Below are 25036 nucleotides of genomic sequence, written 5' to 3' on the forward strand. Positions count from 1 at the left end.
GCGTTCTGTCGAGAGCGGCATCCGAACACAGAATTTGGGGGCGTGCTCAGCCTGTCCCGCTTTGCTTCTCCAACAGGTTGCCCCCCTAATCATTACGGGTTCAACTGTAGCCAGATCTGCACCTGTCAAAACGGGGCGGTCTGTCTGCCCGAAGACGGATCCTGCCTCTGCGGGCTCGGATGGACCGGAGTCCTGTGCGAAAAAGGTCATTTTTTCCTGCCTCTGAGACGACTAGGATGAATCCTGGTTCATGTCTATACAGAGTCCTGTCTTCTGGAGTTCCGCTGGACATTGTCGTGCCCCCAATTGGAAGGAGGAAGATGTGGAGGAAGACGAGACAGAACTGGAGCCGACAATGTTCTGTGCACAGCACTCGGAGCAAAACCCGCGACTCAAAAATCCTTTATTTTTATGAATAAATCAAACTCTTTATTGATATAAGCACACATAATGAAAAGTGGGTTTTAAAAGACTCGGAGAAGGGAGGGTTTTCTTTTTGGGAGCTAAAAGTCAACAAGGCGTGGGAAAAATAGCCCAAGTCTATTTATCATTTATGCATATGAATTTCACTTACCAGAATCCTGACAACCAGCTGAGAATGAGTGTTATTGAGGCAAAAATCATGGTTTTAAAAGTTTCTTTCAAGCACACCCCCAGTTTCACATCTCTTCCCTTTGACCAACATTGAATCTCCACACCCCATTTCCCACGATCTTTTGCCTTTATACTGCCTGGAAGTGACATTACACCACAAAGAGGCTAAGTGTGTGTGTGTGTGTGTGTGTGTGATCACTTTGCTCTGGGACTTGCCAGAAAAATGGGAATGTTTGGGAGAAAGTTGGAGCTATAAAAATAAGGTCATATGTGGATTTTTTTTTTGTCCCATTCCACTGATGATGTTACCTGGTCTGGCAACAAAACGTTCAGGAAACTAAATGGAAACAAGCTGCCAAAAATGAAGTCGATTGTCCAGAAGAACTTCAGAAGACAAGAACCTGTACAGATGTAAACCAAGATTCAAACCACTGCCAAAATGTAAAACCCAAATGTCCAGTGGAACTCCAGGAGACAAGAGTTGTAGAGACCTAAACCAAGATTCAAACCACTGCCAAAATGTAAAACCCAAATGTCCCGTGGAACTCTAGGAGACAAGAATTGTAGAGACCTAAACCAAGATTCAAACCACTGCCAAAATGTAAAACCCAAATGTCCAGTGGAACTCTAGGAGACAAGAATTGTAGAGACCTAAACCAAGATTCAAACCACTGCCAAAATGTAAAACCCAAATGTCCAGTGGAACTCTAGGAGACAAGAATTGTAGAGACCTAAACCAAGATTCAAACCACTGCCAAAATCTAAAACCTAAATGTCCAGTGGAACTCTAGGAGACAAGAATTGTAGAGACCTAAACCAAGATTCAAACCACTGCCAAAATCTAAAACCTCAAGCCGTTTCTATTTTTTCTATTATTTCGAAATCTGCTTCCTTGTTTAAACTGTTGTTTTCAACCTTGGCAACGGGTGGATTTCAAGTGCCAGAAGCGTGGGGAGAATCTGTGGAATAAACCTTCCATTACGTAATATGGAGAAATTCTTCCCCCAGGTTGCCCTCTGGGAAAATATGGGGCCGACTGTCAGCTGAACTGCACTTGCCAAAACAACGGGATTTGCGATCCGGTTACGGGGATCTGTCGGTGCGGGAAAGGCCGTTATGGGAACCAGTGTGAACACGGTAAGCCTGCAACGATTTTGTCGGCAAACAGTCTTATTTATTTTATTTTGTTTTACAAATTTAACACCCCCCTCCCCGTGTCTTTAGCCTGTCCAGTTGGATTCCACGGGATCGCCTGTCGGGAGCAATGCAGCTGCCAAAACGGCGCCTCGTGTGATCCGGGATCCGGTCAATGTCTTTGTCGTCCAGGGTTTCGCGGCCGCTACTGTGAAAAAAGTGCGTAGAATTCCTGCATCTTTGCCGAGTCCCCAAAATCAGCAAGGATGCAACGCTAAAATCCTGGTTAAGTGCTTTATTTCCAATTACAGTGATCCCTCGATTTTCGCGAGGGTTGCGTTCCCAGACTGCCCGCGAAAGTCGAATTTCCGTGAAGTAGAGATGCGGAAGTAAAAACACCATTTATGGCTATGGACAGCCAAAACCTACACCCGCGCACCCTTTTCCAAGGCCGCGCAAGGAGCCGGCCTTGAAGTTGGGGGCGGGGAGCGACGAAAGTGCGGAGGCCGGCAAAGATTGTTTTGAATGTCGGCGGCCCCCGCCCCCCCAGCGCCTCCGGCCCCCTCACCGCTACCTCCCGCCCGCCCCTCTCACCGGCTTTCTTGGGGCACGGGTCCTCCTGCAGCAGCACTGGCGGCTATGGCTTTTCGTCCTCCTCATTCGGCCGCTAGCCGCTCTGAGCGCTTTGAGAATGCCCGCCCCGCCCCTCTCGCAGTCCCTTGGCTGAGAGCGCTTTCGTCCCAGCTGTCAGCAAGGGGGCTGCAGGAGAGGCGGGGCAGGCGTTCTCACAGAGAGAGAGCAACAGACAGAGCGAGATATAAAGGAGAGAGGGCGAGAGAGAGGGAGAAAGAGAGAGAGAGAGAGAGAGCAAGAGGGGGGGAGAGTGGAAGGTAGAGAGAGAAATGATAGAAAAAAGGGGAGGGAAAAGAGAAATGAGAAAATGATTGAAGCAGAGAATGACAGGAAAGAGAAAGAGAAGTAACTCTTGGTGATGACGTATTATGTCATCGGGTGGGAAAAACCGTGGTATAGAAAAAAAACCGCGGAGTATTTTTTAATTAATATTTTTTGAAAAACCGTGGTATAGCCATTTCGCGAAGTTTGAACCCGCGAAAATCGAGGGATCACTGTACACACTGACTTTTTCTGTCAGCTGCAGTCGTTTCAAACAGGAGCAGCAAGAATTCAAATAGTTCAGGAAAAAAAATGGTTCGCCTTTTCGGTTACAGGCTGCGAGGCAGGGAGGTACGGAGAAAAATGCCAAGGGGTGTGCGATTGCGAAGGCGAAGCTACATGCGAGTCTTCCACCGGCCGCTGTCTCTGCCCTCCCGGGAAAACGGGGGCTAGGTGTGACCTCGGTGAGTGTGCAAATGGATCCGTGGAGAACAATTGCAATTGAAGGGAGGGGAAAATGCAATGAGAACATCAGTGGAACGGCTTGCCACCAGAAGTGGTGGGTGCTTCATTGCTGGAGGTTTATAAGAAGAGACTGGACAGACACGTACCTGAAATGGTCTGGGGTCCATTGACTCTAGTGTGCTTGAGCAGGGGGTAGGGCTAGAAGATCTCCCGGGTCCCTTCCAGATTCTATTCTATTCTACTCCTCTTCCTATTATTTCTCTATTTTTCCTACTTCTATTCCTACTCCTATTCTATTCTAATTCTTGTATTCTACTCTACTCTACTTTACTCTAATTCTATTCTATTCCTATTATTTCTGTTTCTATTTCTATTATTTCTATTTCTCCTACTTCTACTCCTATTCCTACTCCTACTCTATTCTGTTCTTTCTATTCTAATTCTTGTATTCTACTCTACTTTACTCTAATTCTATTCTATTCTACTCCATTTCTATTTTATTCTATTCCTATTCTTTCTATTTCTATTCTATTCTTTCTATTTCTATTCTATTTCTATTTTTCCTACTCCTGTTCTGTTCTGTTCTAATTCTTGTATTCTATACTGTAATTATATTCTATTCCTTTAACCCTATGTTAAAGGGTTAAATAAGGTCCAGGAGGGAAGTGTTTTTAATAGGAAAGTGAACACAAGAACAAGGGGACACAATCTGAAGTTAGCTGGGGGAAAGATCAAAAGCAACGTGAGAAAATATTATTTTACTGAAAAGAGTAGTAGACCCTTGGAACAAACTTCCAGCAGACGTGGTTGATAAATCCACAGTAACTGAATTTCAACATGCCTGGGATAAACAGAGATCCATCCTAAGATAAAATACAGAAAATAGTATAAGGGCAGACTAGATGGATCATGAGGTCTTTTTCTGCCGTCAGTCTTCTATGTTTCTATGTTTCCATTCCATTTCTATTTTATTCTATTCCTATTCATATTATTTCTAGTTCTATTCTATCATTTCTATTTCTCCTGTTCTGTTCTAGTCTATTCTTGTATTGTATTTCACTCTGCTCTATTTCTATTCTATTCTTCTGTTCTATTCTACTCTATTCTATTATTCTTCTGTTCTGTTTTGTTTCTAGTCTAGTCTAGTCCTATTCTGTCTTCTATTCTAGTCTATTGCATTTTATTCTATCTTTTCTTTAATTCTATTCTATTGTTTCTATTCTGTTCACTTTGGTTTAGCAAGAGGCTAGGGGGAAAAATACAGATTTCCACAGTAATATTTTCCACAGATTTGCAGAGATCCGCTCGCCATGAAAGGCGTGGGATTAATTTGGAAGATCTGAGCCTTTTTTGTATTATCATATAGCTCTTGTGATGCTGTTGAGGTTTAACAAGCATTTAAAAAAAAACCCTATCGGAAAAAATGCCTAAAAACACAAATAGTCGAGACAGACTAAATGCCCTCTCAGGGGCCCCTTCAGAAGTCCAGTCAGATGGATTAGGGAATCGAGGGTGATCCGTTCTGCAAGTTCTCAGATCAGAAGTTTGGAAGCTGAGCCAGACCAGGTTTGCACAGGAATTTAACCCTTCCCTTTGGATACCTCCAGGTTGCCCGCTTGGAAAATTTGGTCCGGATTGTTCTCAGACTTGCAAGTGTTCACTAACTAACGCTTTTTGCGATGCCCAGAATGGACATTGTGTGTGTCTTCATGGATATGTGGGAACGACATGTCGAGAAGGTAAGCAGGACTGATGGGCGAGTGGTTGCAAGAACCAGAAAAACAACGTGATTAAAATCCTTTCCCTTGAAAAGCTAGTTTTCTTGGTGCAGGGAGCCCATAAGATAATAAAAACGTAATAAATGCAGAACTGGCTACTTAGTGTTGTGGTTGGCTATGGGCCAGCTCCTGCAGCTGGGGATTATGATGTAGATTTATGGGAATCCTTGGTTTATTGGAGACTTGTTTGGTTGCCAGCTGAATCGGACAGTGAAACTGGCTCACAAGCAGACGCAGACAGTGGGGGAGAGTGTTCTGTCGGGCTCTCTGGTAGAATCCTCCCAAAAATTCACAGGTACAAATTTCAGACACACACACGTTTGAAAATTCAAAACAATGTTCTTTATAATGAAAATTCACTTAAACCAAGCCCTCTTTTTGTATAGCAAAGAGCACTCCTCTCCAAACAAACTGGTAATTGGTACAAGTCCCTTATCAGTTCTGTGATACTTAGCTTGCAGCTGTGAGGCAATTCACAGTCCTTCTTCTTTCACAAAGTGAAACACACTTTGTTCTGGTTTAGTTTCAAAGCGGGGAAAAATCAGCACACAAAAAGTCAAAGTCAGTAAAGCAGTCACGAAACACAACGATCAGATAATCCTCCACAATGGCCAAACCCACAGGCTGCTATTTATAGCAGCCTCACTAATTACCACAGCCCCACCCAACCACAGGTGGCCTCATTTTCTTTGATAATAATTTCTCAGTGGTTGTTGCCTATGCATCGCTCTCCGCATGCGTGGCTGTATCATTAACTCTTGTTCCAAATCCAAGGAGGAGCTACATAATTGATCTCCTTCTGAGCTGTCTGCCACACTCTCCTCCTCCCTGTCACTCGTGTCTTCTTGGTCAGAGGAGCCTTAATCAGATTCCACCAGGGGCAAAACAGGCCTGCAGCATGTGGATGTCTCCCCCACATCCAGAGTCCTTGGGGCAGGAGCTGGGCCAGAGCTAACCACAACAGAGAGGAGACAGACAGTGGGGGAGAGGAGACAGAGAAGGGTGCAGCCAGCACATGGGTCAGTTCTACAGTGAGGGAGTCATCAGATTCTGCAGGGGATGCTATTTTGGAGGATCCAATTTTGGATCCCTGTGTGCGCAGGATTATGGCATGTAGGGAGTAATTGTGCAGGCATCAAAGGAGATAAGCGCGTACAGCTGTTCAAGGGGTAATTAAGCTAGTGAGTTCATGATAAATAAGGGGACTGCTTGGGCATGGACGTTTATCCGTTTGGAAAGAGAGAGTTTTGGAAGAAGATTGAAGCAGTGTGAAGTGCTTTCTGTGTTCAAGGACTCTGGGGAACTTTGCATAGTTCAGTGCCAAAGATCTTTGAGGATTTTGGCGTGTGTGCAATGTGGTTTTATAGCTGCATCATTTACTCCTTTGTTTTGGCATGCTCCAGCATCAAAGGACTTTTGGGTGAGAGTAATTTGACTCCTCTTGGGAATTGTTTTTGCAAGACTGTCTATAAACTTGATTTCTTTTTACTGGCTGTGTGTTTGAAACTTATTCTGAACTCATAGGGGGCTAATTGCCCGGCATAACACTTAAGATTTTTTGAGTTCTTATTTCTATGAACTGGAGGGTTGAGTTAAACTGTTTTTAATTGCTTTGATTTATACGTTCACTTCTCTTCCGTCATGTTTTCATCCTACGCTAAACAAACAATTGATTTTCTTGCCGGCTTGCCCAAAATGAACCAGGAAGTTACACACTGGCCTGCTTTGGTTCATAAAGTCCTTTTATTTTGACTTCCCCCTCTAGCTGACACCTTTGGCATTTCCTGGTAGTCTCCCATCCTCTCAAGGCTCTTGCAAAAATCAGCCGAGCGAGTGACGTGGTTTTTATCCTGATGGAAATGTAATATTTTTTTCTTCTTTTCAAAGGAGGGCCGCCTCAACTGATGGCTAACTCAAGGCTAGAAGATGGACAGAGTGAGTGGTTTTCTTCATATAAAACAATGATTTAATTAAGGAGCAAAATGGAAGAAACATATATGAGGTTTAAGTTACTTATGTGGGAAGGAAGGGTAACTAACAGATGTAGAGCTTTGCACCAATTTAAGCGTTTAAAAAAGGCAGATGGTGTAGCTACCTCGGCTATAGAATTCAGCAGATAGAAATAAAAAGGATTGAGTAAATAGCAATAATTTTTTAGCCTGCCTTTCCTACCTTCCCTCTCTGGCACACAGAAAAGTACTTTTAAACCCCTTTTGTGTAAAATTTCAAAATCCATATCCAGAAAGTTTTTCGTGATTCAAGAGGCTCATGAAAACAAAATTCTCCCTCCCTGAGAATTTAGCTTTTGACGTGCAGGGAATACAGTGGTACCTCATGATACGAACCCCTCGTGATACGAACACTTCGAGATATGAACCCGGGGTTCAGAAAATTTTTGCCTCTTCTTAGGAACTTTTTTCACCTTACGAACCCACCGCAGATTGCAAAATGGCGCTTCGCTGGGCGCCGCCGCCCGGCTGTCACCTTTTAAAACACCTTTTAAAACAGGTCTTCTCGGCATTCACCCGAACCCAAACCTGAACTTTTCAGGTTCGGGACACCGCCGAGAAGCGCCGCCGCCTGCCTGTCACCTTCTTAAACAGCAGGGAGGCTTCTTGGCGTTCTCCCGAACCTGAACCCGGAAGTTCGGGTTTGGGTTCGGGTTCCAGAGGCCGCCGAGAAGCGCCTGGCTGTTTCAGAAGGTTACAGCTGGGCGGCGCCACTCGGCGGAACACCATTTTTGCGATCGGCGGCAGCGTTTTCGGACGATCTGGAGGCTGGAAAGGAGGTGGGGAATCCCAATAGGGAATTCCATGGGCGAAGCTTTGGCGTCACAAAGACGTCTTTCCTGGAGGCCACGTTTCAGCCGAAAAAGTTCGGGTTCAGGTTTGGGATAATGCCGAGAAGCCCCCCGGTTGTTTTAAAGGTGACAGCCAGGCAGCGGTGCCCAGTGGAGCTCCATTTTGGGATTTCCCCCCCCCCCCGCCTTGCATGCATTAATAGCTTTTACATTGTTTCCAATGGGAAACATTGTTTGGTGTTACGAACTTTTCACCTTACGAACCTCCTTCCGGAACCAATTAGGTTCGTAAGACGAGATATTACTGTACTTCCAAATCAAAACGTGGTTTAAGGACCACCAGGCAGATGCCTTAATTGCAATTTTTGTTTCCTTCCAGGTTTGACGAAACTATAGACATTTGCTCCAGAGGGGAGGTAACAAGGACACTGTTGAAATTCAGAATTTAGCTCACATTTGTGGTTTGGAGGGGACAGAAATACACAATGTGAACGTCGCATGCTCTTTTAAGAAGCGCAAACCAAGATGAATTTGAAAATTTGGGCTGTTCTAAATTGACTGAATTATTGCTATAAGACTCCGTTTTACCCTCCCAAAATAAAGATTTAAGAGGGTGGGTAGGGAGATATTTCCTCCCAAAATGCAAGGGAGAGGGAGAGGGAGGGAGAGAGATCCCAAAAATGCACCCCAAGAAAGAACAGGCTAAAAGAGACCCAAGCTCCTCTCGCAAGCTGGAAATCCGTTAAAAGAGGTTGAAAGATCCCTGGACCTGGGGGTGGACTAAATGACCTCTTGGAGAAACACACCCCTAACCCGCAATGGCGTGAATTCTTTATTTTATTTGGTTTGGAGGATCTCGATGGGAAGATATTGAACTGAACTCAACCAAGGGTCTTTCGAAGAAACGTAACATTTTTTGGACAACTTTGTGCATAATTGTTAAGACTTTAGTTGCAAGGATTACTGCAGGGGGAAAACCCCCCTGTTAATTTGGAACTAATGTTTCCGGGTAATTTTGGGTGTGTGCAATGCCCAGTGTTAATTTTTTTTAATTTTTGCAGATGGAGTGCAGAATGAATACAATTTCTCCCTTTTATGATTCTCTTTCTCCCCACAAATGGCTCATTGTAGAAAAGGGCTAAGTATATACCGCCTTGTATCCACAAAGAATTATGATTTTGCTATGTTACTGTAATATTTATGTTCGAAGCTGAAGCTAAGTGAATTTTAAGGTTCTTTTTTAAAAAATAAATAAATAAAATGAAGTAAAATTCAAAGGGGAATATTTGCAGTTGATTCATCCCTGATACTGCTGCCAACTTTTTAAACTTCTCTTTGTTGGGTCCATAGATTACTAGAAAAATCTGGAGAGAGCTGCTATTACTATTATTATTACTATTATTAATACTGTTATTATTACTATTATGATTACTATTATTATTATTATAATGTCAGTACAATACAGCAAACGAGATCACTATGCTGGATTTCGTATTTCATCACCAGTCGGGCGCTTCCCAAGCACCTAGGACTGCGTGATGTAGCGGTGAATTATGTTTGCCGATCCCAGTAAAGCGGCCTTTTGCAATTGACAGATGGAGATTTTGTCAATTCCAATGGTTTTCAAATGTCCGCTTAGATCCTTTGGTACTGCGCCCAGCGTGCCAAGTACCACTGGGACCACTTTCACGGGCTTATGCCAGAGTCGTTGCAGCTCGATTTTTAGATCTTCGTATTTCACTAATTTCTCTAGCTGCTTCTCCTCAATTCTGCTGTCTCCTGGGATTGCGATGTTGATGATCCATACTTTCTTTTTCTCCACGATCACAATGTCTGGTGTGTTTTGCTTCAGAATTTTGTCAGTCTGAAGTGTGAAGTCCCACAGTAGTTTTGCTTGTTCATTTTCGACCACTTTTTCGGGCTTATGATCCCACCAGTTCTTTGCCACTGATAAATGGTAGTTCCGGCACAAGTTCCAGTGGATCATCTGTGCCACAGCATCATGACTGTGCTTGTAGTCAGTCTTCTTCTTCTTCTTCTTCTTCTTCTTCTTCTTCTTCTTCTTCTTCTTCTTATTATTATTATTATTATTATTATTATTATTATTATTATTAATAATTATTATTATTCACAGGCAAAAGACTTAGGAAGTTACAGAAAATAAGCAGAATGCTTTTGAGTTCTGAATTTTGGCAGTGGGGACCCATTTGAATAAATTTGAAAGTTTATCGATCACTTTGCTAATAAAAAAATTAAAATATGGGTTAGAACTAAAGTAAATACCTTGCAAATATCCTTTTTGAAATCGGCCAGAACCGATGCAAACCCAGGAAACTTATCTGCTTCTAACGATCACTTTTTGCTATGTTTAATTTAGAAATCCTTGGTTAAAAATCTTTATCAGCGTTGTTGTAACTTTGAATCGTCACTTAAACGAATGGTTAAATATCTAGGGACTATATGTAGCCCTTTTAACAAGATCTTAAATTATCTTTATTCCAATTTCCTTTATATGTTATAACGAATAACAGAGTTGGAAGGGATCTTGGAGGTCTTCTAGTCCAATCCCAATTCCCTCTCGTCTGAGAATTCTTGCAGACCCTTAAAAAAGTCCCAAACACTCCAAAAACATTATTTGTGGGTTCACTTCAAAAGAGAGACTTAAAACACTCCCCTTTGTTTTGCAATCTAATAATTTGAGATTTTGAGATTAAGAGCCATGCCACATGGAAACCCCCCCCCCCCCCCCCACAAATCCTCCCATTGTTTTATTCAAGGAATATTTAGGAAAAATAACAACACAACTCAGCCATCAGTTTGTACAAAGGGGAAGAGAAATTAAGTCACAGAGTTATTGTAGAACTTTGGAGTCATTGAAGGGTTTACAGAAGGGGAGAAAAAAATGAGTGTTATGTACAAAATTTAAACTTTGGAGCCCTTAGAACAGAGGCCAATCTGGGAATATTAACTAATTTATGAGTTAAATTAGGAATTTATGGCAGGGCGGGGAAGGGAGCAGATAAAGATATTACTTACGAGTCTTAAAAATCCATCATAAAAATTACTCTGTTCCATGGTAAAAAAAGGTAGGATTCAATCCAACAACTGCCCATCGCTTACCTCTTTGTAGATGAATTTTAGGCAGTGGTTTTCCTACGATCCCATTTATTAAAAAAATTAAAAAAATTAAGACCAGAGTTCTTTGTCCGAACCAGGAGCAACGGATACTGATTTGCAACTTCCCTGGCCCTTCTTAAAAATACCTTCCGGCCTTCCGGCCTCCGAGCAGATTTGAGACGGGAGGACCCGCCCCGTCGTCACACGTCCGTTTCGATGCGCAAGCGTTCGAGGCGCTGAACGTTGCGTTCGACGGCGTTGCGGTTGGTGATTTCCTGGGCGCAGGTTTGCAGGAACCAGCCTTTCTCTCCATCGCGCAGGCGCTCCCCCAAATACCAGCCTGGAAGGAGATGGAGAAAAAAATTAAGAGGTCATCTAGAGTGACTTTTTAAAAAAAGAAAAGAGGCAATTGGATTTTCATGTTTTTCTTTGAAGATGTTTCGCTTCTCATCCAAGAAGATTCTTTTTTGGGGGGTGGGGATATAATTTTTTTAATTTTCTCCACCATAAAATAGAACAATATACAGTAGTACCTCTAGATACGAGTTTAATTAGTTCCAGAAGGGAGCTTGTATGTCGAACAACTCGTATCTGGAACAAATGCCTTTAGCCTTTGTTTTTCCCTGTCGAGATAACCAGAAGCAAGGATTCTTGCGCCACCTAGTGGATGCTCGGCTTGCATCCCGAATTTGAGCTCGGGTCTCGAAAAGAAATTTCTCTCCCCTCGTGGCTCGTATCTTGGAATACTCCATGTGGAGCAGCTCGTATCTAGAGGTACTACTGTATAGCTAAAACACAGCAACAATGGTTAAACTCAATCATATATAAACTTCTTTTTTTATTATTCACTCGATGGAGGCTTTTATCTCTCCTCATCTAAACATTTCTATGAATTTTATACATTGTCAATTCTTAAAAATCTAAATAAAAATTCTTCCTCTCCGTCTTACTATAAAAAGTTACATCAATGCAAAGCATAATAAAATCTCTTTTATCTAAATTTTAATGTTGTATCATATAGCTAATCAAAAATTCTATAAATCCAGGAAGAACCTTCAGTTCTTAGAAGACGTTTTGCTTCTCATCCAAGGAGATTCTTCTGCTTCGGGGATGAGAAGCAAAACACCTTCAATGAAAAAACAAGGAAGTCCAGTTGACTTTTTAAAAAGAGCACCTTATGACTCTGGATGACTCAGAATCTTCACAGATGAGATTAAGAGGTTAAAAAAAAAACACAATAAATTGAATTTTTCCTGAAGGATGTGACTCTCAGTGTAGCAAGCACTTTAAATCCATTTGGAGGTGGGCGGAGGATATTAGATTACATTAGATTAGATTTATTGGATTTATAAGCCGCCCCTCTCCGCAGACTCGGGGCGGCTCACAACAATGGCAAAAACAGTACATAGTAACAAATCTAATATTTAGCAATCTAATTTACAGTTTTAAGTTAAAAGGTCCATAAAAGCAACCCCAATATATATAAAAAACAAGCACACAATCAATCATAGACCAAAACTACATGGGCAAGGGGGAAATGTTTCAATTCCCCCATGCCTGATGGCAGAGGTGGGTTTTAAGGAGTTTACTAAAGGCAAGGAGGGTGGCGGCAATCCTAATCTCTGGGGGGAGCTGGTTCCAGAGGGTTGGAGCCACCACAGAGAAGGCTCTTTCCCTGGGTCCCGCCAGACGACATTGTTTAGTCGACGGGACCCGGAGAAGGCCGACTCTGTGGGACCTAACCGGTCGCTGGGATTCGTGCGGCAGAAGGTGGTCCCAGCCACATGCACTGTGCACTGTTTTATGTTTGTTTTTATGTAACCACATTTATAAAATCAATAAAAATATATTTTAAAAAAAGAAAAAAAAAGAAGGTGGTCCCAGAGATATTCTGGTCCAGTGCCATGAAGGGCTTTATAGGTCATAACCAACACTTTGAATTGTTAACGGAAACTGATCGGCAACCAATGCAGACTGTGGAGCGTTGGAGTAACATGGGCATACTTAGAGAAGCCCATGATTGCTCTCGCAGCTGCATTCTGCACGATCTGGAGTTTCCGAACATTCTTCAAAGGTAGCCCCATGTGGAGAGCGTAGTTGAGCCTCGAGGTGATGAGGGCACGAATAACTGTGAGCAATGACTCCCGATCCAAATAGGGCTGCAACTGGTGCACCAGGCAAACCTGGGCAAACGCCCCCCTCGCCACAGCTAGGAGGATATAACAAGGATATAGCTACAATCCTCTAATCTATTTTTTCTCAACCTTGGCGAGTCTTGAAAAGTGTGGGCTTCAACTCCCAGAATTCCTCATCCAGCCGCACGGGCAGAGTTGCGACCCAGCCATGCTGGCTAGGGAATTCTGGGAGTTGATGCATTCAATCATCTTTAAAAATATGACTTTTAGAACAGGAGGTCAAGCCGTGACTCGCCTTCGTTGTATCATGGATAAAAATATTATTCTGTTGGGTTTTTTAAAAAAAGAAATTCATTAATTCATTCATTAATCAGAATAGATTGGAAAAAATAGAAACATAGAAGATGGATGGCAGGAAAAAACCTCTTGGTCCATCTACTCTGTCCTTATATTTTAACTTAGAATGGATCTATGTTTATCCCAGACATGTTGAAATTCAGTTACTGTGGATTTACCAACCACGTCTGCTGGAGGTTTGTTCCAAACATCTACTACTGTTTCAGTCAAATATTTTCTCACGTTGCTTCTGATCTTTCCTCCAAGTAACCTCAGATTGTGCCCCCTTTTCTTGTGTTCACTTTCCTGTTAAAAACACTTCCCTCCTGAACCTTATTGAACCCTTTAAGAGATTTAAATGTTTCGATCATGTCTCCCCTTTCCCTTCTGTCCTCCAGACTATACAGATTGAGTTCATTGAGTCTTTCCTGATAAGTTTGATGCTTAAGACCTTCCACCATTTTTGTAGCCCCTCTTTGGATTTTATCCATCTCTTTTTGTAGGTGAGGTCTCCAGAACTGGACACAGTATTATTCCAAATGTGGTCTCACCAGCGCTCTATACAACGGGATCACAATCTCTCTCTTCCTGCTTGTTCTACTTCTAGCTATGCAATCAAGCATTCTACAATACAGTAGTACCCCTAGATACGAGCATAATTCGTTCCATAAGGGAGCTTGTATCTCGAGGCAACTCGTATCTGGAACAAGTTGTTTTTCCCCTCTAAGATAACCAAAAGCAAGGATTCTTGCGCCACCTAGTGGACGCTCGGCTCGTATCCTGAATTTCAGCTCGGAACTAGAACAGAAATGTCTCTCCCCTTGTGGCTCGTATCTTGAAATACTCGCATGTAGAGCAGCTCGTATCTAGAGGTACTAGGAATAGAGGTAATAGGAATAGGAATAATAGAAATTAATTCATTAATTAATGCACAATTAGGGGGGGGAAAGAGGTCTTTCTGTAGCCACCCACCTTCTTCCTGGTTCAAGATAAGGACGACATCAGATTGCTGGAGTGAAATCTCATCCGCCTGCTTAGCCAGGTAGGCTCTGGTGATCTCTACCTGTTGGAGTGCTGGATGGAAAGAGAGAAAACACGCTCAGATGCTAGACAATATGATAATATTTTTTTGCATGCCAAAGACTCCGAGAGAAACAGCTCATTAAAAAAAAAGATGCACAAATGGAAGACACACTCCTAGCATTAAATCGAGATTTGGACTGTAGAAGATAGGCTGAAAACCCAGGTGCATCTTATACTCTGAATGCAGCTTTTTTTAAAGCTCCCCCCCTCCCAATTCTAACTAGGTGCTAACGATTTTCCCAGCTGTTATCTTGCAGTTTCTTTCATTGTTACTCTCTGTGAAGAATGTTTTCCAAGCTCTAAGTCTTTGACTAGTTGTTTTCATTACTCCAACTTGCTCCAAGTTTCTTTCCAGCCCTAACCAGGTGTTAACAATGTTCCCAGCTCTTACCCGCTTGCAAGCTCTGTCACTGTTACTCTCTGCTAAGAATGTTTTCCAAGCCCTAAGTCTTTGCAGTTCTTTTTCATTGTTCTACTTGCTCCAAATGTTTCTTTCCAGCCCTAACCAGGTGCTAATGATGTTCCCAGCTCTTACCTGCTTGCAAGCTTTTTCACTGTTACTCTGTGTGAATAATGTTTTCCAAACCCTACCTTTGTAGGTTTTCATATTGTTCTACTTGCTCCAAATGTTTCTTTCCAGCCCTAACCAGGTGCTAACAATGTTCCCAGCTCTTACCCGCTTGCAAGCTCTGTCACTGTTACTCTCTGCTAAGAATGTTTTCCAAGCCCTAAGTCTTTGCAGTTCTTTTTCATTGTTCTACTTGCTCCAAATGTTTCTTTCCAGCCCTAACCAGGTGCTAATGATGTTCCCAGCTCTTACCTGCTTGCAAGATTTTTCACTGTTACTCTGTGTGAATAATGTTTTCCAAACCCTACCTTTGTAGGTTTTCATATTGTTCTACTTGCTCCAAATGTTTCTTTCCAGCCCTAACCAGGTGCTAACAATGTTCCCAGCTCTTAACGGCTTGCAAGATCTTTCATTGTTACTCTCTGCTAAGAATGATTTCCAAGCCCTAAGTCTTTGCAGGTTGTTTTTTTCATTGCTCTAACTTCCTCCAAATGTTTCTTTCCAGCCCTAACCAGATGCTAACAATGTTTCCCGCTCTTACTGGCTTGCAAGCTGTTTCATTGTTACTCTCTCCAAATAAGTTTTTTTAAAGCCCTAACCAGGGGATAAAATAATGTGCTGAAACTGACCAGACTAAGGATGCCAGCCAGACGAATACCTGGTAAGCAGATTCTTTTCCCTATTTTTCTCCCCCCAAAATTAAGGTGCGTCTTATACTCCGAAAAATACGGTATTTCAGACAAGTGGCCCTACATTCTCTTCTTAAAAGCCTCCAGTGATGGAACACCACAACTTCTGGTGGCAAGTTGTTTCACTGGCAAATTGTCTTCACTGTCAGGAAATTTATCTTTTAATGCAGAGTTGCTTCTCTCCTTGATGTGTTTCCATCCACTGCTTCTTGCCCTCTCTTCTGTTGCTTTGGAAAAATAAGTGGGGGCCCTCTTCTTTGGGGCAGCCCTATAGATACTTCCTAACACTGAGAACAATCAATCGATGGAACAGCTTGCCACCAGAAGTTGCAGGTGCTCCATCTCTGGAGGCTTTGAAGGAAAAACAAATACAGTGGTACCTCAAGATACGAACTTAATTGGTTCCAGGAGGAGGTTCGTAAGGTGAAAAGTTCGTAAGATGAAACAATGTTTCCCATAGGAATCAATGGAAAAGCGATTAATGCGTGCAAGCCCAGAAATTAGAAACCCGGAAGCCGGACCGCCATCGCCAAAGGAGTCTTGACCCTCCCGTTCTCTCCCCCCCCCGCCCCTTTGCCATCCCTGCCTTCCTGGGCGAAGCGCTGGGAGGGAGGAAAACCGGACCTTCTGCTCCTCCCCAGCGCTATTCAGAAAAGTTGCCCTGCTGCTCCTGAAGGGTCCTGAGCCTCCTGTTCTCTCCCCCCGGCCCCTTCGCTGTCCCTGCCTTCCTGGGCGAAGTGCTGGGGAGGAGCAGAAGGTCCGGTTTTCCTCCCTCTCCAGCGCTTCGCCCAGGAAGGCGGGGACAGCAAAGGGGCGGGGGCAGGGAATGGGGGGGGGAATGAATGGGAAATCCCATCGGGGTAGTCTCAAGGCAGGAGAATCCCTGCATCAGTAAATTAGCGCACGCAGAATTAGAGAGCCCACGGAGCCGGGCTTGTGTTTATAAGACGGAAAGGGTTCTTTAGACGAGGCAAAGAAATCTGAAACCCTGGGTTCGTATCTCGAAAAGTTCGTAAGACGAGGGGTTCGTATCTTGAGGTACCACTGTATTTTAAATGCGATGATTGACCAGCAGAAGGAGCCTAGGAGCCTATTTATTTTTGTGATTTGAGAAGACAAGACAGTCTCTTCTCTCTCCCGCTCTTGCATTCCTCTATTTAAATCCTGGGAACAAAAGGTCAGGAACATTTTCTGAACATCCCAAAAACAACGCAACCCTTCTCACATTCCCATTTCATCCCGCAGGGAATGGATCCCCAGGCCGGAAGCCTTTCTCTCTCTCTCTCGCACATGTTCCGATTTTAATTTTTAATTTTTTTTGCAAACACGAAATTCTTTGGAGCTGCTTTCCAGATTCTTTGCTCCACTTCTAATTTGGAACAGAACAGATCAGCCGTAGTTGGGCGAGCGATGAAAAGAGAGACCCCAAACATCTGGATCACCTTAAGTTTAAATCTCCTGCCCTTAAAAAGGATCTTAGCATTGCCAAAGATAGGGAAATTTATTTATTTATTAATCAGATTTGTATGCCGCCCCTCTCCGTAGACTCGGGGCGGCTCACAGCAATAATAATACAATGTAAACAAATCTAATATTTAAGTTAACTTAAAACCCCAATTTAAAAACCAATCATGCATACTAACATACCATGCATAAATTTTATAAGCCTAGGGGGAGGGAAAGTCTCAATTCCCCCATACCTGACGACAGAGGTGGGTTTTAAGGAGCTTACGGAAGGCAAGGAGGGTGGGGGCAACTCTGATATCTGGGGGGGAGTTGGTTCCAAATGGTCGGGGCCGCCACAGAGAAGGCTCTTTCCCTGGGTCCCGCCAAACGACATTCTTTAGTTGACGGGACCTGGAGAAGTTAACCCGGAAATTGGGTTAACACTGCCCCCCCCCAATGAATGCAAAATATGCAGTTTTGGGCTCTTGGGAGTCTGTAAGCCACAATTGATGGTTTGTTTGGCTTGGGTAGGTTTCCCCAAAAGCAGTGCAATGGGCGAGGCCAGTTGTAGGTTAAAAGGGCATAATTGCTTGGCGCGCACAGATTCGGAGGAACAAAACATTTTATTTTGCAAATGGACCGTTTTTTATTTTCCTTGCTGGGCACCGTAGATTAAAATTTGGGATCCCCCCCCCACTTACCTCCTTTCTCCGCAGTGCTTATTTTTTCTTCTTCTCGGTGCATTAATGCGCTTATCCATCGGGCCCTGTCGCTTCTGCACGGAGGAAAAAGGTGGGTTTGTGAGCAGGTCCAAATAAAAATTAAAACACTGAACCTTGAATTTAACCATGTTTTGCAATTTAGTGTTTAATTTGCAATGATCGAAACATTTAAATATGTTAAAGGGTTAAATAAGGTTCAGAAGGGAAGTGTTTTTAATAGGAAAATGGGAACACAAGAACAAGGGGGCACAATCTGAGGTCAGTTGGGGGAAAGATCAGAAGCAACGTGAGAAAATATGATTTGACTGAAAGAGTCGTAGATGCTTGGAACAAATTTCCAGCAGATGTGGTTGGTCAATCCACAGTAAATGAATTTTATCATGCCTGGGATAAACATAGATCCATTCTAAGATAAAATACAGGAAATAACATAAAGGCAGACTAGATGGACCAAGAGGTCTTTTTCTGCCGTCAATCTTCTATGAAAGAAAGAAAGAAAGAAAGGAAGGAAGGAAGGAAGGAAGGAAGGAAGGAAAGAAAGAACGAAAGAAAGACTGAATTTAAACACGCCTGGGATAAACATAGATCCATCCTAAGATAAAATACAGGAAATAGTATAAGGGCGGACTAGATGGACCAGGAGGTCTTTTTCTGCCGTCAATCTTCTATGTTTCTATGAAAGAAAGAAAGGAATGAAGGAAGGAAGAGAGAGAGAGAAAGAAAGATGGACCAGGAGGTCTTTTTCTGCCGTCAATCTTCTATGTTTCTATGAAAGAAAGAAAGAAAGAAAGAAAGAAAGAAAAACTGAATTTAAACACGCCTGGGATAAATATAGATCCATCCTAAGATAAAATACAGGAAATACTGTATTATAAGGTCAGATTAGATGGACCAGGAGGCCTTTTTTCTGCCGTCAATCTTCTATGTTTCTATATTTTTATATGGCACTCCAAATGGACTCTGAGTGGCTAACAATAGGAATAGATACAACAACAATAAAGAAATCTAATAATAAAAATCAGCGAGAACAGTAATAACATAAAAAACATAAATACTTGCAATCAGCCTAATTCCAGGCCTGTCGGAAATGCCAATACTAAGAGAGGGGGTGAAAGAGGCAATTTTGGCAAGCAGGTGGATAACTGTTTCAGCACCGGTCAGTTGCCGACTCTTGTCGCTCGGATTAAAATACTCACCGGGATTCTGCAGCCAGCACGATTTCCTCCGGCTTTCCTTCGCTGTCCTTTCGCAAATTGAGACGGAAGAGGTAGCCACTGCGTCCGAGGCCCGTCGGACTGTCCGGCGTTTCGACCTTTTCGACCGAGAGGTGTTCCAACATGGAGTAGGTGAGAACCACGTAGCTCTCCTCGCTGACCCAGAAGAGGAAATAAAAAATAAATTAATTAAAAAGGAGTTGAATGACGGATGCGATAAAAGGATTTGCAAAACCAAAGCTTTTCTCTAAGAGGGGGATTCTGGGAGTTTTCCACCACGCAAGGGCATTCTGGGAAATGAAGTCCACGCAGGGGAGAGGGGAGAAAGCGAAGAACAACAGACATGTGTGCAAACAAACAGAATACAGTGTTCCCTCGCTTTTTGCGGGGGATGCGTTCCGAGACCGCCCGCAAAAGTCAAATTTCTGCGCAGTAGAGATGCGGAAGTAAATACACTATTTTTGGCTATGAACAGTATCACAAGCCTTCCCTTAACACTTTAAACCCCTAAATTGCAATTTTCCATTACCTTAGCAACCATTTAGATTATTACTCACCATGTTTATTTATTAAAGTTTATTTAAAAAAATATTTATTAAAAGCAGACGAAAGTTTGGCGATGACATATGACATCATCGGGTGGGAAAAAAACGTATAGGGAAAAAACCCGCAAAGTATTTTTTTAATTAATATTTTTGAAAAACCATGGTATAGACTTTTCGCGAAGTTCAAACCCGCGAAAATCGAGGGAACACTGTAATATTATTTACGATATTTTGTAGTTCAAACTCTCAAAGCCCCAGACAAAGCCAGGAAGAAACCATGGTTTATTGCAACCACAAAGTTTTATTGCAATGCAAAGCTGAGGGTAGAAGAAGGCTGAAGGCTTCCCACATTTGCAACAAACCATCATCTGAACCCTAGCTTTGTTTTAGATAAAGCTGGCTTGTTTGAACCACAAGTTCCCTAGGTGCCCGATTCCCAAATCGTGGTTTCTTTCTGGTTTGTTTCTCTGCTGTAATGAAAGTTCTAATGATAAATGATGATAATAAAAATTAATCTGTATTTTCCTCACCAATATGCAAAATGGATACAACAATATATAGATCTAAAGAACACAAACCTACAAATCTACACATTAGATACAAAGGCTTAACATTAGGTCGCTTGATAGCGAGAGTCAATAGTACAGTTGACAAATTATATCTTCTATATAACAAATAAATATATGTGCGTAGTGAAATAAAATATTAATTGATGGTAAACAAATAACTATGTCTATATACATATAAAGGACACTACTATAACTGAATACGTTTTATATGTTGTTTAAACTGATATGTTCACCTGTCTCTTTTTCTTGTTTTTTTCTTGTTTATTTTCTTTTTCTTCTATTTTTATATGTAGAAACTTAATAAAGATTTTTTTAAAATAAAAAACAAACAAACTCCAATGATCAGCCAGGCCAAAAAGGGCTTAAATAATCTTGGTTTTGGGTGGGGATCAAATCAAAGCTTGGGAAAAACTTCCCAATCTTTCATTCCTGCCGCTCAAAAACTTTGTCATTCATGATTTCTTTAAGCAGATGGAAAAAAAATGCCATTTTTTTTCATAATTACATGATTGCAGAATCATATATGATCCATGACCCAAGATATACCCGCAAAATTTCTGGCCAAATTGAGGAAATGATTCTAATTTTTTTCTGAATTTTGATCGCATGACCATGTTGGGGGGATGCTAGAATGGCCATTAAGTGATTGTAAATCACTTATTTCAGTCACTGAATGAAAGATTATAAATTGAGAACTGCCTGTAAATTCAAAATTGAGTGAACCCAAATTAGCAAAGAACTACTGGGAAAAAATTAGAAATTGGTTAGAAGAAATTTTACGAAGAAAAATAGAAAAAAACCAGAGCTCTTTCTATTGGGACTAGTATGTGAAAAATTTGAAAAAAGCCAGATATATTTAATTTTGCACATAACAAACGCGACAAGAATAATATTTGCGCAATATTGGAAAAATGAAAATGCACCGACAAGAGGGTGATATAATAGAAAAAACACCAGCATGTGCGGAGATGGATAAATTAACACTGGAATTAAAAAATAAGGAAGATTAAAAATATTATGAATTTGGGGGCAGGTTCTACGGCTGGCTGGAGAAAAGGAAAAAGTAATAAATGTAGAAATGGCAATAACGTTATTAACTGGAATGAAAAGTTAATTTAAAAAAAGATATTTCTTGGTGACTAATGGGTTAAGGAAAAACAGATACAGGGTTAGACACAGAAGTCAGATCAATGTATATGATTTATTTAAAATAATAGCATGCTAAAAATAGTTATGTAATATGTTGTGAGCCCACTAAGAAATGTAACACAGATTTGCCACACAAATGTTCAATGATTTTAAGTATCTTTTGTTTTGTGCGTTATGTATATATGGGTATAAATAAAACTTTTTGTATTAAAAAACCCCCATCAAATTATTGAAGGAATCTGGTGATCTCACATGAAACAAATGTTATCTTCGGTCTGGCATATTTAAAATGTTTTAAGTCTAAATCTCAGCCTTTGACTTCCTGCTCTAAACCCTTAGGAGAAAATGGATGGTTTTCTCTAATCTAAGAGGATTAGAAACGCAGTAAAAATGTGTATATTTGGAGATATTATGTTTTTTTAAAAGGGTTTTTCCCCTTCCAGAATGAACGCACAAATATATAAATTCAACAAATATTTTAAATATGTTTGACTGATAAATATGGCTAGTTCTTGAGTTACAGCCAAAATTCCTGTCGCTAAGCAAGATGGAAAAAAATTGGCCATAAGTAACCTTTTTTTTAGTGTCTTCGCTTAAGACAGTCACTAAACGGACTGTTGTAAATCGAGGACAAATTGTAAATAAATTTGCCTAGTCTTTGTGGTTTTCCTTTTTGTCATTAAAGACAATTTTAAAAAAAAATATTTTTATAATAATAGATTCATGATAAATGGAAGCTTGGGGAGAATAAAAACAAAATCGAGGATTTCGTGGCCTTCACCTTTTTTTCTTGGTGATGATCAGAACGTCGTTGAAGACAAAGAGGTAGCAGATTCCTCGCCCGTATCCCTTCCGAAAGATCCCGCCATCTTCGCTTGGAGGGAGGGAGACCTCGCCCCTTTTCAGCAGCCAGCGGGACGTTGAGATCAATGGAAAGTTCTGGAAAAGTTCAGAAGGTTGGTTTGGCTATGAGGTCAACTGGGACGTCCACAAAAGGACACCTCAACTGTCCACAGAGACCATAAAACTGTAGACTCAGCTGGAAGGGACCTTGGAGGTCTTCTAGTCCAACCCCCTGCTCATTCAGGAGATCCTAGAACATTTCAATCAATCAATCAATCAGAATAGAGCTGGAAGGGACCTTGGAGGTCTTCTAGTCCAACCCCCTGCTCATTCAGGAGATCCTAGAACATTTCAATCAATCAATCAATCAATCAGAATAGAGCTGGAAGAGACCTTGGAGGTCTTCTAGTCCAACCCCTTGCTCAATCAGGAGATCTTAGAACATTTCAATCAATCAATCAATCAGAATAGAGTTGAAAGGGACTTTAGAGATCTTTTAGTCCAACCCCCAGCTCAAGCAGGAGACCTAACCATTTAAATCAATCAATCAATCAATCAATCAATCAGAATAGAGCTGGAAGGCACCTTGGAGGTCTTCTAGTCCAACCCCTTGCTCAATCAGGAGACCCTAGAACATTTCAATCATTCAATCAGAATAGAGCTAAAAGGGACCTTGGAGGTCTTCTAGTCCACGCCGCTGCTCAAGCAGGAGACCTTAACCATTTCAAATCAACCAACCAACCAACCAATCAATCAATCAATCAATCAATCAATCAATCAATCAGGATTGAGCTGGAAGGGACCTTGGAGGCCCTCTAGTCCAACCCTCTGCTCAAGTAGGAGACCTTTTATTATTCCAGACAAATAGCTGTCTCATCTCTACTTAGGGAGCATCCCAAGCTTACGGTGGCAAGCAGTTCCACTGGTTAATTGTTCTTAGTTTCCTCCTTAGTTCTAGGTTGCTTCTAAGGGGTGAAAGATCTCACCTTGACTTTTCCAAAATCCAGCTGGTTCTGCAAACTGCACATCTGCTCCGTCCTTTCCATGGTATGGGCTCCTTCATTGCATGTCTTCACAAGCTGTGAAACAAATGAACAAAAGTATTGGAAGGGTAGATGGAAAGGACCTGCTCGGACTCGAAGCTTGGACCAAAAAGGAGGCAAGCTTAAAAATGGCTCCAGAGATCCTCCTGGTAATAGGGGCAGAGAGACCACTTCTTATCCAATCTGATGGAACAATGGCAAGATGTGGGAAGTCCTCGTCTTGAGACGGTTTCATTTAGTGACCGTTAATGCGTGAATCGATGAATGCAGGTAGTCCTCGACTTACCATAATTTGTTTAGTGACCGAAGTTACGAGGGCATCGGGGGAAAAAAGGGTGACTTTTTTCACACTCGCAACCGAGTGTAGTTCTGTCGACAAAATTCAGTGGCCAACTCCTATTTATGATGGTCGCACCATCCTCTGGGATTTTGTGACCGTCTGACCGGCAAAGTTGACGGGGGAAGCCGGATTCGCTTAACAACTTGATTTAAAAAACTGCAGCGATTCGCTTAACAACCGTGTCGAAGAAGGTCGGGAAATAAAGGGTGGAGCTCACATCGCAAGGGTCTCACTTAATGGGCTGGACTGTGGTCGTATGTCGAGGACTTCCTGTATTTTGAAGGCTGCCTTCCAAAGAGGAAGGCCTTCATTTTCAAAATTCAGCAAAAATATGTTACATATCTATCTATCTATCTATCTATCTATCTATCTATCTATCTATCTATCTATCTATCTATCTATCTATCTATCTACCTACCTACCTACCTACCTACCTACCTACCATCTATCCATCCATCTATCTACCTACCTACTTATTATCTATATCTATCTCTCTATCTCTCTATCTCTCTCTCTACCTACCTACCTACCTACCTACCTACCTACCTACCTACTGTTCTGCCGGGCTCTCTGGCAGGAGCCTCCCGAAAATTCAAGGATACAAATTTCAGACACACACACGTTTGAAAATTCAAAACAATGTTCTTTATCACAAAATTCAAAATAAACTAAGCACTCTTTTTGTATTGCAAAGAGCACTTGTCCCAAAACAACCAGGTAGTCTGTACAATTTCCCTTAAGCAGTCATTAAGTACTTAGCTAGCAGCTGTGAAGAGACTTCACACCCCTTCTTCTTCCAACAAAGTGAGACACACACACATGTTGCTCTGCTTTTTCCAATCAATCAATCAACAAAGTCCAGAAAACAGCAACACACGATTTACCTTGCTAATGGCTTTCAAAGCTTGAGTAGTAGCTCGGTACTCAGCTGTGCCCACCGGGGTTTTCTGGCAAACCGTCTGAAACCAAGAAAAATGAAGAAAGGGTTATGTAATTAAAACATTTAAATTTAAAAGGGCAAAACAGGCAGCTAAAATAAAAATGACTGAATAATAATGGAGCTATGTGCTGCCAAACTTCCTTCCTTCCTTCCTTCCTTCCTTCCTTCCTTCCTTCCTTCCTTCCTTCCTTCCTTCCTTCCTTCCTTCCTCTCCTCCATCCTCTATTTTCCTTCTTTGCTGATCTTCCTTCTTTCCTTCCAATCTTCATTCCTTCCTCCCTCCTTCCTTCCCTCCATTTTTCTACCTAGATTATTCTGCTAATCTGCTAACCATACTAGTATGTACTATATTATGTATTGTTATTAAATGTGTATGTATTATGTATGCAATATATAACATGCATTATATTACACATTATGCATTATAAACGCATTAAACAATGTGTTAACTGTACCCTTATGTATTACTCTACTAAAACTATGCAACCAAGGATATAATTTTTTGCACCAGACCAATGGGGGGGTGGGGGGTGTCTGGACTAGATGACCTCCAGGATCCCTTCCCATCCTAAGTTTCTATGAAATGCTTAAAAATGATATATTCAGAACAGTGGCAGGATCTTAACCTTTTC

At 41.8% G+C, this 25036-nt stretch overlaps 2 protein-coding genes across 5 annotated transcripts in view; one reads left to right on the forward strand and one right to left on the reverse strand.

Moving 5' to 3' along the window:
* The window catches only part of MEGF6 (multiple EGF like domains 6), a 54062-nt gene extending 45120 nt beyond the window's left edge, over nt 1–8942 (forward strand). The window contains 7 exon segments of the mRNA XM_070759678.1: nt 77–205; nt 1603–1731; nt 1819–1947; nt 2958–3086; nt 4695–4826; nt 6753–6800; nt 8045–8942. Coding sequence (XP_070615779.1) covers nt 77–205; nt 1603–1731; nt 1819–1947; nt 2958–3086; nt 4695–4826; nt 6753–6800; nt 8045–8061 — 713 coding nt within the window. The 3' untranslated portion in view covers nt 8062–8942.
* A 1192-nt stretch (nt 8943–10134) lies between these two features.
* Nucleotides 10135–25036, reverse strand: part of ARHGEF16 (Rho guanine nucleotide exchange factor 16) — a 32516-nt gene continuing 17614 nt past the window's right edge. For all 4 annotated transcript variants that reach the window (XM_070759100.1, XM_070759101.1, XM_070759099.1 and 1 more), the window contains 7 exons: nt 24349–24423; nt 23068–23160; nt 22020–22177; nt 18958–19131; nt 17741–17814; nt 14226–14327; nt 10135–11122 (listed from right to left, as the gene is read on the reverse strand). In XM_070759100.1, coding sequence (XP_070615201.1) covers nt 10983–11122; nt 14226–14327; nt 17741–17814; nt 18958–19131; nt 22020–22177; nt 23068–23160; nt 24349–24423 — 816 coding nt within the window. In that variant the 3' untranslated portion in view covers nt 10135–10982. The remainder of the gene's footprint in view (nt 11123–14225; nt 14328–17740; nt 17815–18957; nt 19132–22019; nt 22178–23067; nt 23161–24348; nt 24424–25036) is intronic.

The sequence above is a fragment of the Erythrolamprus reginae genome, chromosome 8 (assembly GCF_031021105.1).
Source record: "Erythrolamprus reginae isolate rEryReg1 chromosome 8, rEryReg1.hap1, whole genome shotgun sequence".
Taxonomy (NCBI): Eukaryota; Metazoa; Chordata; class Lepidosauria; order Squamata; family Dipsadidae; genus Erythrolamprus; species Erythrolamprus reginae.